Raw genomic sequence first — 15,948 nt, 5'->3', positions numbered from 1 at the left:
TTGTTCACATGACAGATGTGACAGAGAAGAAAACAGGAGCTCAGGCGATCATTCAGCTTCTCTTGTTCTTCTACAGCCTCAGGGGGGCGCTGTTTCACCCAAATATTTTATAAAGATGCATGAAGAAATATAGCCAGAGAACGACCCGAGCTTCTTTGTGTAAATGGGAAACCTAAGTTCCACACGTTTATAGCTGTGATCTCAGGAGATCTAAAAAGGGCACATAGTTTGATACAGATCTCATTCATGGTGTCAGCTCGGGCTGTGACTCACAGTACAGTGACTCTGTACTGTGAGACAAATGCAGACATACACCTGGACCCACATACTCTTACACTCATCGTTATAAAATAATAACTCCACTTTTAGCAGAAGATACATAGACCGTTATAGTAAAGTATTCTGTTTAAAAAGGATAGTTCACCAAACAATGAAAATTGACTCATTATCTCGTCACCACTATGCCGATCCAGGGGTGGGTGAAGTGATTGAGTCCACAAAATACTTTAGGAGTTTCAGGGGCAAACAGTGTTGCAGCCAAATCCAATACAATTGAAGTAACTCGAGAAAGATTCTTCAAACGTGAAAAAAAAACGACAGAAAAAAAAACAAGACTCAAATACTTCAGCTACTCCTCCATCGGCATGGTGGAGGGTAGATAATGAGTGAATTCATTTTTTCGGTGAACTATTCCTTTAAAACAGGATGCATTTTCAGTTTATACAGAGGAAACATTCAACCATCAGTTACTCACAGAAAGAAACAACAAACAGGACTGGAATGTTGAAACAATACAACTTGATGGGTTTACTTGGAGTAAAGCTTATGTAGGTGGAGGAAATTGTATTTGTTAAAGGAATTCACTTTCATATTAGTATCTAGGTGTGGTGAGGATATGTATATTTAAAATTAGTTGAGATGATGATATTCATGTTAAGGTATGATGATGATATTCATGTTAAGGTATGATGAGGATATTCATGTTAAGGTATGATGATGATATTCATGTTTAGCTGTGATGATGCTATTCCTGTTTGGCTGTGATGATGACATTGTGAGGTGTAAATTCAGTCAGCTTGTTGTTCACTGATGTGACAGAGAAGAAATCCAATAGTCTGTCTGGAGTTGTAAATCTAAAAGAGGGCTGGCTCCGGACCCCCAGCTCTGCAGCCGAACAGGGAAATAGACAGCTTACATAAGTTAGTCGCTGGATCCATAGACTCAGACTCCACATCGGTGTGACAGTCCGACTGAGCTCCGAGCAGAGGCGGGAATGGAGCGGGGAGACGCGGACGAGGATGAGAGGAGCTCGTCCCAGCAGAACTCGCTGTGGAAACAGTTCCAGGCCAAAGCCAAGCCGCTGCTCAGCCCCAAGCTGGGCGTCAGAGACCCGGAGAACAAGAAGGAGCGAGGCATGTGGATGTTCAAGATGATGAAGCGGAAGGAAAATGTCGCCCACGACCGGGAGATCTCCTCCTCACAGCCCGACCTGCTCTTCTCCTCCCCGGGGGAGGTGGACGCCACAGAGGCTCAGCTCTGCGGAGAAGCGGCGGCGAGCGGCTCCGGAGTCGTGCGGGAGAACCTGCCGTCGTCCTCCCAGCACAAGTCCGCTCTCCCGGACAAGCCCACGTTGGCTCAGCTGGTGCAGTCCCACCACAAGAGCTCCTCTCTGGGGTCTGCGTGTCTGGAGAAGCTGTCCGAGCCACCGGCCAGCTGCAGCGGGGGCGGCAGCGGGGGCGAGGCGGCAACAGCTGCTGCAGCCACGGAGCCACCGCTGGAGAGCCGGGAGGAGCAGCCGGTGAGTCAAATATGGTGGTTTGGCCTTTTAATGAGGAAATCTATTAGCACTACAATGTTTTTTGATCGGCCACTGTATCACTGTACAAATTGGTGTTATCACATTTAGTTCAGTTTCTGTGTTGTAGCTGTAGACGTGGCCTGTGTGTAAAACACGTGTTATTTAAATTGATGGATGGATATATACATTTATTAATAATCAATAACATGAAGCAATGTGTTTACATGCAAAAACTAAGTATAAGTAGTATTTTGTTGAGTATTTTGTTGATTTTTTACTGTTTACACTGTTTGGGTTAATAAGTATTTAACAGCTTGCAGTAGACTCCTTAGGCCAGGTGGTTTCCCCCTGTGTGTATATCCTGGGTAAAACACGTGTTATATAAATCGATGGATGGATATACATTCATGGATAATTAATAACATGAAGCAATTTGTTTACATGCAAAAACTAAGTATTAGTAGTATTTTGTTGAGTATTTAGTTGATTTTGACTGTTTACACTGTTTGGGTTAATAAGTATTTAACAGCTTGCAGTAAACACCTTAGGTCAGGTGGTTTCCCCCTGTGTGTGTATCCTGGGTAAAACACGTGTTATATAAATAGATTGATGGATATACATTCATGGATAATCAATAACATGAAGCAATTTGTTTATATGCAAACGTTTGGGAGCAAATACCATATTTTGTTGGTGTTCGATGCAAAGGTAAAATCCCACCCGTGCAGCAAACACAAACAAAATTAGACTTTCCCTATGTCTCTTACTGAATTTTCACTAATTCAGAATCCATATACGTTAAAAAATGTTGTCACCCTGCAGAATCAGTACTTAGTAATCTGCCTCCTCCAGCACAAGGCGATGCATCACAAATAGTTTGTTGTGTTTAATCAACAATTCAAAACCCAAAGATTTTCAATGCACACTGACATAAAAGAGAAAAACAGTAGCATATCCAGTGAGAAGCTCCAACCTGACAGTCTTTGGCATCTGATGTCAATCAATCACTGTAAAGCTGCATTTAGTGTTTTTAGTATCAAACATTCACTGCGTGTGTTTGTGACAGACCAATTTGAGTGATGGGGGAAAAAAGAGGATTTTGTGTTTTTCTCATGTGATTATAATAGAACATTTAGATTTGACTGTTCTAGTGTTTACACTATTTGGGTCAATAAGTATTCAACGGCTTGCAGTAAACACCTTAGGTCAGGTGGTTTTTCATTTGCCTAGCATAACAAACAGTGTCTCAAAACCATCTTACTGGGCCACATCAACAGCCGTTCAGCCCCTGGCCCGAGTTGTTTCGTGTACTAGTAAACAAAGGGCCTCAGAAGACAAATAAGGGAATCCAGGTGTTGCAGGTAGACACACAGGAGAGAAAACTGTCTTCTCAAAAAATTGAAAGAAGGATTTAACATTTCTATTTCCACCAAGCCCAAAACTAAACTAAACAAGTAAAACATTCCACAAAGTCAGGTATTTAAATGGTAATAAAAAAAATTTAAAAAATGTAAAACAAGGTCAGAGTGGGCAGTTTGGTAAAGAAGTGAAAGAGGAACTTGGAGGATGGAGAACACCCAGCTCTTTCCTCAACTCCTCTCTGTCAGGGAAACATAACATAGTTCAACACCTGAATGGATCAATCAGCTGAATCCACACCTCTCTTAACCATGTCAACACACACTGAACATCATCATCTTCGTGTTGCTGGACTGTTGGATTAGACTAATTCAGTTTTTATCTAAGTGGGCCTAATAAACTGGAAATTGTGTCTACTGTATATGCACAGTATAGTGACAGGACTGTATGGGTGGCTACGAGGTGCTGACTGTACATGTGATGTGGAGGTGAGGTCCTGCACATTTCAGCAGGAACACAATCTGAGTTTGCAAAATGTGCAAAAAAGGTCATAAAAGAAGTTGCCAGGAGCATTGCCAAACAGAGAAAACAAGCTAAGTCCCTAAACTAACAACTCACTAAAGTAAATAGCCTTAATGCTTGTTTAGGTTTGAGCTGCATCAACACCTTCCAGCACTGCAAACTGTTAAATCCCATAGGAAACAGCAGTTATGCATACTTGTAGAACATGAGACGTCCTGCTCTCGTCATGGAGTCTGTGAGGTTATTCAACAGGAACGCCTTTTACCTGGAACAACATCTTTAGGCAGTGGTGGCATGGTGGAGCAGTGGGTAGTGCTATCGCCTCTTAGCAGGCCAAAGACATTCAGATCGGTGATAGGGTAATTAAAGACTCCAGGCAAGGTAAGGCAGTTTTATTCAAAAAGCACCTTTCATACACAGAGGCAGATTCAAGGTGCTGTACAGGGACATTAAAAACAACACAAAGACCAAATTAACAGAAATCAATTTAAAATCAGAAAACTCAGTGGAAACATTTTTAGAGAAAATTTAAAAAAGCTCAAAATATAAGAGATAAATTGACCAAAAAAGGTTAAGTATATATAAAGTTAAGTTAAAGGACTAAAATAATAAAAGAGATACAAATATGTGAAAATGATGGCCCTAGATTTCTCAAATACTTTAGTCAAAGGCTCTTGTGACTAAATACGAGTTCCATCTGGATTTGAAAGCAGAAGGTGGCATTCCTAAAACCAGGCATTTGACCGTAGGTGTGAATATGAGTGTGAATGGTTGCTCTGTGTTTGCCCTGTGATGCGCTGGTGACCTGTCCAGGGTGTACCCCCCACCTCTCGCCCGGTGTCAGCTGGGATTGGCTCAGGCTCCCCCCTTCAAAGGATAAGCCATAAAGATGATCGATGGATCTTAGGGTGGCATGAATTGAGGTTTGGTAAAGAGAGATAGTAAGGCCTTTTTTCACAGCAGCCACTTTGACATGGTAAACACAGTTGTAAAAAAAGACTCTGCACCTAAATAGAATAGAACTTCAATAGTGTGGTTAGTTAACCCATTATTAATGTATAAACGGCTGCTGTGAAGGTCTATAACACTGATAATATTACAGTTCATACTAGTTATAACTGTGAGGTGGGTATGTCAGTTTTGCAGTCACACAGGGTGCGGACTGACAGTCTTGTTTCACAGTGCACTATACAAGGAAAAGGTGGAACAATGTAATCCTGGGACAAACTAGAACATTTTACTCGGCTTGTGTAAACATCATAATAATTTTACAAAAATAATTAGATAAGTATGTATTTGGAGAAAACGTTATCAGTGATTATAACATGTACTCTAAACGTTAGAGCATTTTCTTCAAATAAGATTCATTGGGTATATTTAGTGATGTTTTATGATGTTTTTTGTGCTTTATGACTTATTGGACCTGAACCATCATTAATGTGAGTTACACTTGTTGTTTTCCTGTTAAGAGCAATGAAAAAAGTCAGTGGTGAGAACGGTCGATGTGGACAGACCAAGAGGGGTTTGTGCTGGAATCTGAGCTCCTGTGTGGTCAACAGGCTGGAGCTTTTACAATAAAGCAATATTTATAGATGCTCAGGAAATACATTAAAGTCTGAACACTCGTTGGCACGTACTACTTATTAACATGAACTTATTTGTCACCTTGATCTTAAACCACAAAAGGTTATAGACACTGAAATCGAGTGAGGGAATTGAATCTTCTTACCCCTTTGTTTAAGATGATTTTGTTGCTGTGACAAAGTCTGATTGAAAAGGGTCATGAAAATTACTAGACCACAAATAATCCAATAGTTGGATAGACATGCGGAGTTTGGAGAAGAAAGATATAGAGATATGGAGTTGTATAGGATGCTTATAAATCTTTCCATTTCTACTTATATAATTATGTTACAGTGTATTTTTGTTGTTTTTATGGACTTCTACCCTCTGGGGGAAGGTGTAAACAGCCATGTGCTTCTTTTTTTGCACATGGCACAAGGTTCGCTATAGCTGCACCCCCTCACTTGCTAGTGATGAATTTCCCTTAGAGGCCAGGCAACAGGGGGAAGCTATTTCCTTCAGCTTTTGTGAACCACTATCACATCCACAAACCAGAAAATAATGTATGGGAATTTAAGTCTGAACTTTCACTGTGACTTGTATGATTTAATTTGTTAAAATCCTGTTCACACCCCAAAAAAAAAAAGAATGTACACAAAACAGGGCTGTCACTATTTAAACAAATTTGGAACATAATTTGAACCATGAAAAAGTGGATTCAAAATGTCAATTGCCTCTGTGACTAACTTGGATCAGTTCTACAGGGACAACTTTCCAAGATTGATTTTGACTGTTGTTATAAGGAGGATCAAATATTTGTTGGCAATAAGCAAAAGTTATTTTAAGGCATCTCACAGAGGTGACACACACTTTTAGACTCAAACAAGTAGCAGTGGAGCTTTTATTAGTCTAATTGTTATCTGTTATAGTGAGTGGTTAGATAATGTTGGCGAGTCAGTGCCACATCACCACTCAAGAAGATGAACACACTTGTGGGAAGGCTAAAATAAAAATCCCATAAAAAAGACTAAAACAAACTCTATGGTGCATGTTTTCGGAAGCACCACTGGTATAGTAGAGTGATGAGGAGGGGAGGTGGTATACAAGATACAACATGCTTGACATACAATACACCTCCTCACATACTCTTCCACTCCTGACAAAAAGTCCTCTATTCATTTGTCATTGCTGCTCCCTTCATCTCTATCAGACAAATATAAATACTTTAAACATTGACACACGTTCCATTATGTTACAAACTTGTTCATCTAATCAATGTTACCCTCAGTTACACAGCCTCTATTGCACTCCTATCTGTCCTGGGAGAGGGATCCCTCACATGTGGCTCTCTGAGGTTTCTATGTTTTTTTTTACCCTGTTAGTAGTTTTTAAATCTTGTTGAGGTTTAAGGGCAGAGAATGTCACACCTTGTTAATGTCGTATGAGACAAATTGTGATTTGTGATTATGGGCTGTACAAATAAAATTGGGTTGGAAGTCTAACTGACAGGGTTTTTGAGCAAACATAATTTACTCCTCAGTCATTGGATATTGAAGACCCCATGAAGAGATAGAACCCGGTCGACGAGGGTAACTGCATCCATTGTGACTGTCCTCTAGATGCAGTGTTAAGATTTCTTTTCTTTCTTTGGTTATCATTGCTGTCAGTAGCAGCACCGAGGGTAACACTATCTTTTGAAACACAGAGGTTCATTTCTAAAGAGCTTTTATGTATGGTTAAAATATGTGTGTGTCAGGGGTCTTGCTTCTTTCTTTCAACTGGTAGGAGGAGACAAGAGATACTATTTCACTGCGTGTCTGGGGAACCTTGTTGTCCTCTCTGAAGTTATGTGTCTGGTCTCTACCTGTACTAACCTGCACGAATCACATGTCAGACACCAGGGAAGCAGAGCTGCAAGATTTTGCATTTTGCACTCTGTTTTGGGAATCAATCATTCAACACAAAAATGTGTGTGAATTTAACTGGCCTGGTAACAGGGAATGAGGTCATTGAATAATGTGAACTGCATTTATTTATGAGCATGCTGTGTGATTGGCTACTGAAGATTAGCCACTTTTATTGAGTTTTCACTGTGGAGAGTGGTGGACAAAGGGTAACAAACCACTGGTGTGCTTTCGAGTAATGGTAAATGTTGTCTTCGCGCAAAACAAAAAGTTATACTGACAGGATCTCTTTTTCTCTGTGTGTGAGCAGTCAAATGAGTGTGAAATTCAGTCTCTTCAGATACTCTTGGTGTTTGTTTATATCGTTTTCTTATTTAGTCCAAATCGATCTTATCAAAAAAAAGAAACACATGTTTGCAGTGCAGAAAACATCAAATAGATTTTTTAAGTTTATGGGAACTGTTTTTCTTTGTGCTTTATTCTCATTCCAGGTTTTTCTTGCAAAGATATCTTCAAGGTTACTTAACACTGAAGCCGATTTACGACATGACCTCCGGGTAAAGTCCAGAGAATTGTCTGGAGAAAGATCACAGATAACCGGAGCCTGTCACTTGGACATTTGCGTTGACACATGGTGGCATGGTGAATGGGTCTAAATACTAAAGAAACGCAAAAAAAAAATAGAAATTCTCTCATTATCTACTCACCACTATGCCGATGGACGGGTGGGTGAAGTGTTTGAGTCCACAAAAGTATCATGGGTAAACAGTGTTTTAGCCAAGGTGACCTCTTTTTCAGACATAATAAATCAACAGAAAAAAACCACAACATGCCTCCATACTGCTTGTGTGGTGTCATCCAAGTGTCTGTAACACGATGTCTTAAGCCTAAAATTCCACTATCGGAAGTGGTGATGCTAGCGGACATAGCCACGTTCACCCCGCACACATACTTGGGTGTGAGTGTGTGCGATGTTCCGAGGTGCCCAAGGGTACGTGAACGTCGTCCGAGGAGGCTAACAGAAGACATCTAGTCTTAAAACATGGTGTAAAAGACGCCATTTTGAGTCGAATATGAACGTTTTTTTCTGTTGTCTGAAGTATTGATTTAAATCTTATTGGAATCAGCTGCAAAGCTGTTAACCCCTGAGACTCCAGAAGTGTTTTGTGTACTCAAACCCTTCACCCACCCCTCCATCTGCTTAGTGGTGAGTAGATAGTGAGTGAATTTTCATTTTTTGGTGAACCATCCTTTTAAGTGTCTGTCATTCGTTACTGGTGCAAGTGACATAATTGTACTTCTATAGTTTGTCATATCATTTCAGATCAAACAATCACACAGCAGACCGCAGGGTTGGTGTTGTTAGATATTTTTGCATCTGTGATTTTACACTCTACAATATCAACCAGATCCATTACTGTTGCGGTTCAAAGTTACAAAGCCAACTTCTGCTGTGAGATTCGATAGTTGCATGAGAGAGAGCCAGCTAACATCAGCTGGGACGAGCTAGCTGTTCGTGCTATAAGAATGAGTCCATAAAATAAGTTTGCAAATACAATTTGAAAACAACTTAAATTGAATGCACATTGTACAAGTACAAATTATTATATAAATAAATAATGTCTTATATTTTTAAACAGGGTTTTTTGTCTCAGGATGTTGGAGGGGGTTTAGTTTGTGCAGATTAAACAAACAAGAAATAACTTGAGGTAATGGTGGGTAGATTCTGTTACATATACAGGGCTGCATTTGTATTGTTTTTACTTTCGCACATTGGTTCTAAATATCTTTCTAAAACCATTTTATTTTCTATTAAATGGACACATTTGTATGATTTGATATACTATATAGTATCATTATTGTTTTTCTTTATTTCTTTACACAAAAGTAAAGTTACTTGAAATTTTAAGTTGACTTAAGTTATGTTTGTTAGGACACTAGACTGAACATTTCTTCCTAGTGTGCCGTCAGGCTTGCTCCATTGGTTAAGGATACAAGTTAAGCCAACCAGCTCAGTTCCTCCTCTTCCTCCCTCCCTCTCACTTGTTCCTCCTCCTTTCATTCAGCTTGAACACGGACAGTACAACACCTTCTCCTTCTCTGCTGGGTCTGCTTTCTTTGGAGAGACTTCCTGAGGTCACACAAGATTATTTTGCGTTTTATCTGGACCTACTGTTGTAGATTCTCAGTATCTCTTCCTCTGATATGTCTCCCACATAGTCGCACTTTTTAAAAATAGTCCCAACTCACCGCTCTCCTCGTCACACCACCTCACCCTGACTGTATTATCCCCCTACTCGACCCTGGATCTCCTTCTGAGTCAGGCCCCGGTGGCAGAATCCCGTCTAGCGATTCGAGGGTTACTTCGTCATGGCTCTTGTAATGACTCCTTTTCCCTCGTGTCAACATGTGGACGACTTCTGTCGGTGAGCTCATCATTAAACTACAAGCATTTTGGATATTTGTATGTTTATATATGTGTCTTTTGCAGTAACGTAATTTCAGTTATTAAGGCATGTTAGAAAATTACTAATTAAAGTACTGTACAAGTTAACCTCAGCTTATTTTTATATATATTTTTTAGTTCAGAGCTCAACTGAAACAAACCAAAGCAGGATTAACAGAAAATAGTTTGAATCAACATTTCTTAAAGCAACCGAAGTTGATTTAAATGGAAGCAGAATCCTGATGAGGTGAAAGTATTGGGAGAGGGTTTAAAGAGTTTGGACTGCATGGAAATTATTTTGCTAGTGAGCTGCTAGTGAGTCACTAGCAGCTCTTAGGGTACAAATGGCTATTACAAGACTTAAATTGCACCTATAATTCATTGATAATCAAAATAGACGTTAATAGGTGACTACAAAAGTCGTATCATACCACAACACATTTGCATACTTCAGTGTTTTTACTCTTCCTGATTGTAAAAGACAAAAAATCTGTGCAAGCTAGCGAAAAAAGTTTTTCTGTGGTATAGCTTTGAGCCAATCCTCATGTTTGTCCCAATGCTAAACAGCATGGGTCTAACTGACATTTGAGGGCCTTCCATGGTGAGCTACTGACTAGTGCGTCTTGTAATAAGTTACCCGTGTGGTGGAGTCTCCTACAGCCGATCATAGAGTTTAAAGGGGTTCACACCAAATTGTTGTTAATTAAATCAGCCTTTATTGGGGGCCTCCTCTCAGCTCAAGGGCCCCAGACAATCTCCTGCTTTGCCTAAACTGTTGCGACGCCCCTGACTCGATGTACAATATATAACAGAAGAAATAGCATATAACAGTTAAAGGGGACTTCTCTCTGAACTTTTACATTTATTTTTCCTTTTAGGCTTTTTAACATTTTCAATACAAGACTTTTGCTCTACCATTTTGACACTTGTAAGCAAAGGATGAAAACACGTCCTCAATTTGTTAATGATAAGGATATTGATCATTTTGAAAAACAATTATGTCATATTTGTTTTATTTTTGCATATGATAATCAACCACTGTTGTGGCCCTATTTCATTTTCTTTGTGAATGAAGGTTGGTAAGATTTTTTGGGAGAGTGACATCCTATTATTAGACAACAAACTTAAATTATTTATCATGAATCCAAACAACTCTGAATACCAACAGTGTAGCTTGCTAACATTAGCATTGACTTCCATTGTGTGTGGACGCCTGCAAAGTCATGTGTTGATCTGTAACAGTGAGATCAGATAGCAGCACCATACTTGCTTCTGCATTTGCGGTTATGATGCACAATAAGCTCTAGTCTGTAAGTTTGTCCAGACTCTGTGAGTGTGAATATAAGAAGTGCAACTCAGACTGTCACGCTTGTGCAGTTGATCACATCTCACATGTTTCTGCAGTATATTTGTAGGCGTCGTGAATGTGTGAGAATGTGTTAAATTTTACTTTTGTAAAATGCATGTTATACTTGTGCCTAGAAGGAGCCTGTTGGGAGCTTCTTGGTTTTTATTTACTGTATTGATCGCTGCTGTCTGTATTGGCAGCAATATTGATGTTAATGGGCCCCTGAGGTTTGACCATCATGTCATGGTGATAAATGTTACTCTCAGCTCTCCTTAGTGCATTGACTTTTTTCCTCTCCCTCTCAAGGGTACTTTTCGCATGTTTATGTCCTTCTTAAGAGACAGTGTCACAGTATTTCATTGAGAGTGTGAGGGATCAAAGAACAGGTACACCTGGCTCAAACCCGATTATAAATGATGTGAAAAATGACAACGAAATGACACTAAAAGAAGACGAAAGAAAAAATAATAAATGCTTATAAAAAGACGAAAGATTTGCAAAATAAAGGAAGATTTAAAAAGGTGAAAAAAATGATTATGAAAAAGCCATAAATGAACAGCAGAGACACAAAACAACCTCAAAGAGACTCAAGACACAAGTTGACATGAATGTCCTCAAACAGACACTTACACAGGGGCCAATTTTCTCACAAGAGATTTCAAGTCATGGTAGAATAAATAGATACAGTTGGAAGAAAATGTATTGCTGCTTCCTTTGTCATATAAAACTGTATATCATATGGAAGATCTCTGGAGACTTTGGTCTGGATTTTCTCTGCAGTTTTCCTTTCACACATGCACAAGGCAGCGGGGGATTCTCTGCTCAGACGTGTTCAGAACAGCAACAAATAATCCGCAAAATTCAGGTTTGGGGTGGTAATAAAAGGGAAAACCTTCGGTTTTTGGCCTTTTGGTCTGAACAAAAGAAAATTTAAAGTAGGCTTCTCTGATCTAATATTTATACTGTATTTTTCCAGAGTCAATCAATTAATAAAAAATCGGAAAGACTTTATTTGTACAGCACTACATACGCAAAGTGCTTTATAGAATCAAAACAATACCTCCCACACCCACATCCATGCACAAAGCAAAACAATAACAACAGGAAGTGAGCGGACGCTATCATGAATCATATTTCCAATGAGGAAACATCAAAGACAGGATAACTATAAAATAATAAAAGAAAATAGATACTTTGAAGTAAAACCAGAAACAAAACGTAGGTTATGAGAAAGAAAATCGATCCAGAAAATAAAATAGAATAAATAGCTACACCAGTAAAACAATCCAGTGTTTAAATAAATTAAAAATACAGCAAACATAAACAAAATTCTATTAAAAGTCAGACTAAAAAGATAGTTCTTGAGTTTGCATTTAGGATATTTAGGAATCCCTGAAGCCTTCTTTTGATTAAATATGTATCTGCCAGATTGTGACTCCTGATCAGGCAGAGAGAAGGTGTGAGACTTGTTGGAACTACATGAACTAATTTCACTCATGGTTGTTGAGTGGTGCCACAGAGTGGAAATAAGGATTAGTTGTGGACTGAACCCTGATACACCTAAGACTAAAGCCTGACCTGCATGTGCAGAGTGTGTAGACACAAATACATACACAGCCCGAAAATAGGTGGGCATCAGTATAGCTGATGGGATTGTAGGTGATCTGACGCTGTTCCCTGCTTTGTGCCGTGCTGTCTGAAGACTAATCCCTCTCTAAGCAGCAGGTTAATTCCAGCAACCTGGTCACTCCCTGAGTCATTGTGGGACCAGGTTTGTGGCTGCTGCACACTTGTTTCCCTCATTCATACTCACCAGGGTGATTGGATGTAAGTGTGAGTTAAGACATGCTGCTGCTGTGCCATGATGATGCCGCAAAACCCGTCAGCAGTTGTAATGAGATGCAAAGTGGAAACCTCAGGGGCTACCTGAAACCGGATCCTGTGATATAACCACACACTGCTGCCTTCTTTGATGACAGAGAATATATTTGCAGATAACATACTGTATTTATGCAAAATGTAACTGTGAATCTTAAGAGAGGTTCATACCACATAATTTTCTCGTTCTATCTTTCTCATAAGTGGATTATGAAACTGTGAAATTCAAAAATGACTCACACAAGAATTCTATCAGGTTCAAATCTGAATGTGTGAAACGGAAAAAAATTAAACAACCTGCAGCACTTACAAGGCGCCATTATAAGAGTAAGAGCTGCCACATGCTATCACTGTGATAGTAACAGATGATTCAACTAAAGAAATTATTAGTTAAAGCACAGATACAGAAATTAAAAGTCTTTTCACCTGCTCATCTACAAGTTTGTGGTGACATGACTTCAGCCAGAACTCTGCATAATGTTAGCTGGTGTTAGGGGCACTGATTACTCCACTTCCACAGCCTCCCAAACTAAACTCAGATGTTTACTGAGTAAATGTGGATATTTAAAACTCAATCTTTAAAAAAAATAAAGGATTTTATAGTGAATCATTGAAATAAAAATTACAATTAATTACAAAATAATAATCATGTGTAATTTTGTAATTTGTTTTGTCACTGTAAAATAAATTGTTATCTGGACTCCAGGACACTAATCGAAATATCTATAACAATCAATCGAATGAAATAGTATGAGTATGGAGTTGCTTATAGTGACAAATCAGAGAATTATCATCTCTGCAGCTCCTCTCAACATTATAGAGATTCTAGCCTCTTTTGGCTCATTGTTTTGAGTATTCGCTCATATCTCTGTCCACGACCTGCTCAGCAGCAAAACGCAGTCAGACACAGTCAGAGAGCAACTGGTGAACTTAGTGGATTATTTGGCTAATGATTAGGTATGTACATTAGGAGGTGGTGGATACCAAACACAGAGATAAAAGAGAGGGAACACTGGATTTAAAGGGATAGTTCACGAAAAATGAAAATTCACTCATTATCTACTCACCAATAGGCCGATGGAGGGATTGGTTAAGTGTTTGCATCCACAGAACACTTCTGGAGTATCAGGGGTAAACCTTGTTTTAGCACAATCCAATACGATTGAAGTCAATGGCGACCAAGACTTCATATTGAATCTAATCTAATCTAATATGTAATAAAACAACAGAAGAAACTGAAAATGCCTCCATACTGCTTGTGTGGTGTCATCCAAGTGTCCCCAAGCCCCAACAACCATATTCGAAGATCATTTTCACCATGTTTTAATGTCTCTGATATCTTCCTACCAGGTGCATTCACGGACCCTTGCACACATTATTGTGTCACTGTGTCCGCTAGCGTTACCACTTCCTGTGGACTTTAAGGCTTCAAACTCAGTATGGAGGCATGTTATGTTTCTTCTGTTGTTTTATTAAGTCTGAAGTCTAGGCCACCGTTTACTTCAATGCTATTGGATTCTGCTGCAACAAAGTTTACCCCTGAAACTCCAGAAGTGCTTTGCGGACACTTCACCCACCCCTCCGTTAGCATAGTAGATAATGAGTGAATTTTAATTTTTTGGTGAACCGTCCCTTTAAAAGGAATGATCACGTTGCTGTGTCTGTCAAATGGTTAAATTAATCCAAACAGGTTTATAAGGTAATAATATTCCAAAGGTTTCATCTGGGTAACGTAGACCTTGTACCCATCCTCTACTTTTATAGCTGCAGCCTGTTATCTCCGTATTTAACATCATCTCGTCTGAACTGGACTTACCCCACATGCTACATAAGTTTCCAACAGCCTCCTCCCGCGATACCATCTCCACACAGTCAGCCGAACACTCTCAGCCTCCTCATGTTTCACAGGATGGTCGCACTTATTTTATTATGCTGTTTTCGGTTACTGCCCAGTGGAATTTCCGCAGCTTGCTTAATGCCAGAGCAGCACTTGGCACACTTCAAAAGCCTCAGGAAACAAATATGTGTTTCATAATGGGAGTAATTCTGTGGGTGGTGCTGTGTGTGCTCACAGAGCAGCTCTACACAGTGATATGAGGTAAGTTTAAAAGTGTAATAGAGACAGATGGAGGTGAGAGAACACATTGGCTTTCAGACATTTTACAAACACAACAGAAACACCTTCTGCTTGAAGGGAAAGAAAGAAAATATTCTCAGATCAGGTTATTTGATTATTTGCTTGATTTGTATATTTCTTTACGTTCCAATTCAAACTAATCAGATGCTGCATGAAAACTGTTTTCTGGCACTAAAAACCTGTAACACAAGTTGTCATAACAGAGATTCGAAGTGATGGAAAGTTAGGAAGTGGAGTTACACAATTCTTTTTGAAGATACTTCCACAAATCTTCTTGTATGGGTCTGGGATTTTCTTTTAACTTTCAGTTGCACATCATTGCAGATTTATTTGGTGACTCAAAACCATTTGGCTTTTATATCTTTTGGTATTATAATGAGTGGAGAAAAAGTCAAAAAGTATCAAGGTATGATTTCGTATCAGACGTGAAACATATTGTAAGAATTTGAATTACACTGAGCCCTAGTTGTTGTACTTTATGTTAAAATTGCATTGAGGTAATTCAATGCACTTGAATATGGGATAAATCCAGAGTTTTTGGTTTTGTTTTTCAAGCATTTTCTAGAAGTACAATGCTATTAGTTGAAGTCATACGGAACAGCATGAACCACAACACAATGAATATGAAATGAAAAGTTGGATGAGAAGGAGATTTTTTTGGAAACGGCTGACTAATCTCAATCTTTCGACCGGTTGTCTTTGTGTAACCATGGCAGGTGTGTAGAAACAGAATTATTACTTGAAGCAATCAATCTATCAAACTCTATTTATACAGCACCTTTCATGCAGGTTAGTGCAGCTCAAAATGATGGACAATATAATAAAAATAATAAAAAAAACAGCAAGAGCAAAGAAAAGAAACATTTTATGCAATTAAAACCCACAAGGAAAATAGTCGGAGTAACGCACACCATTATATAGAGATAAAATAAATTAATAAATAGAAATAAATGGCTGAATAATGGTCAAATTGGGTGGAATAAAAACTAAATT

At 39.0% G+C, this 15,948-nt stretch overlaps 1 protein-coding gene across 1 annotated transcript in view; it reads left to right on the top strand.

The window, feature by feature from the left end:
• Positions 1-1,273: 1,273 nt before the first annotated feature.
• The window catches only part of mctp1b (multiple C2 domains, transmembrane 1b), a 29,452-nt gene continuing 14,777 nt past the window's right edge, over positions 1,274-15,948 (top strand). Inside the window, exon 1 of the mRNA XM_061074072.1 lies at positions 1,274-1,798. Within this exon, the coding sequence (XP_060930055.1) occupies positions 1,274-1,798 (525 nt within the window). The remainder of the gene's footprint in view (positions 1,799-15,948) is intronic.

This window comes from Limanda limanda, chromosome 1, assembly GCF_963576545.1.
Source record: "Limanda limanda chromosome 1, fLimLim1.1, whole genome shotgun sequence".
In the NCBI taxonomy this organism is placed as follows: Eukaryota; Metazoa; Chordata; class Actinopteri; order Pleuronectiformes; family Pleuronectidae; genus Limanda; species Limanda limanda.
The sequence above is the reverse complement of the archived record's forward strand: the minus strand, read 5'-3'. Positions and strand labels throughout refer to the sequence as shown.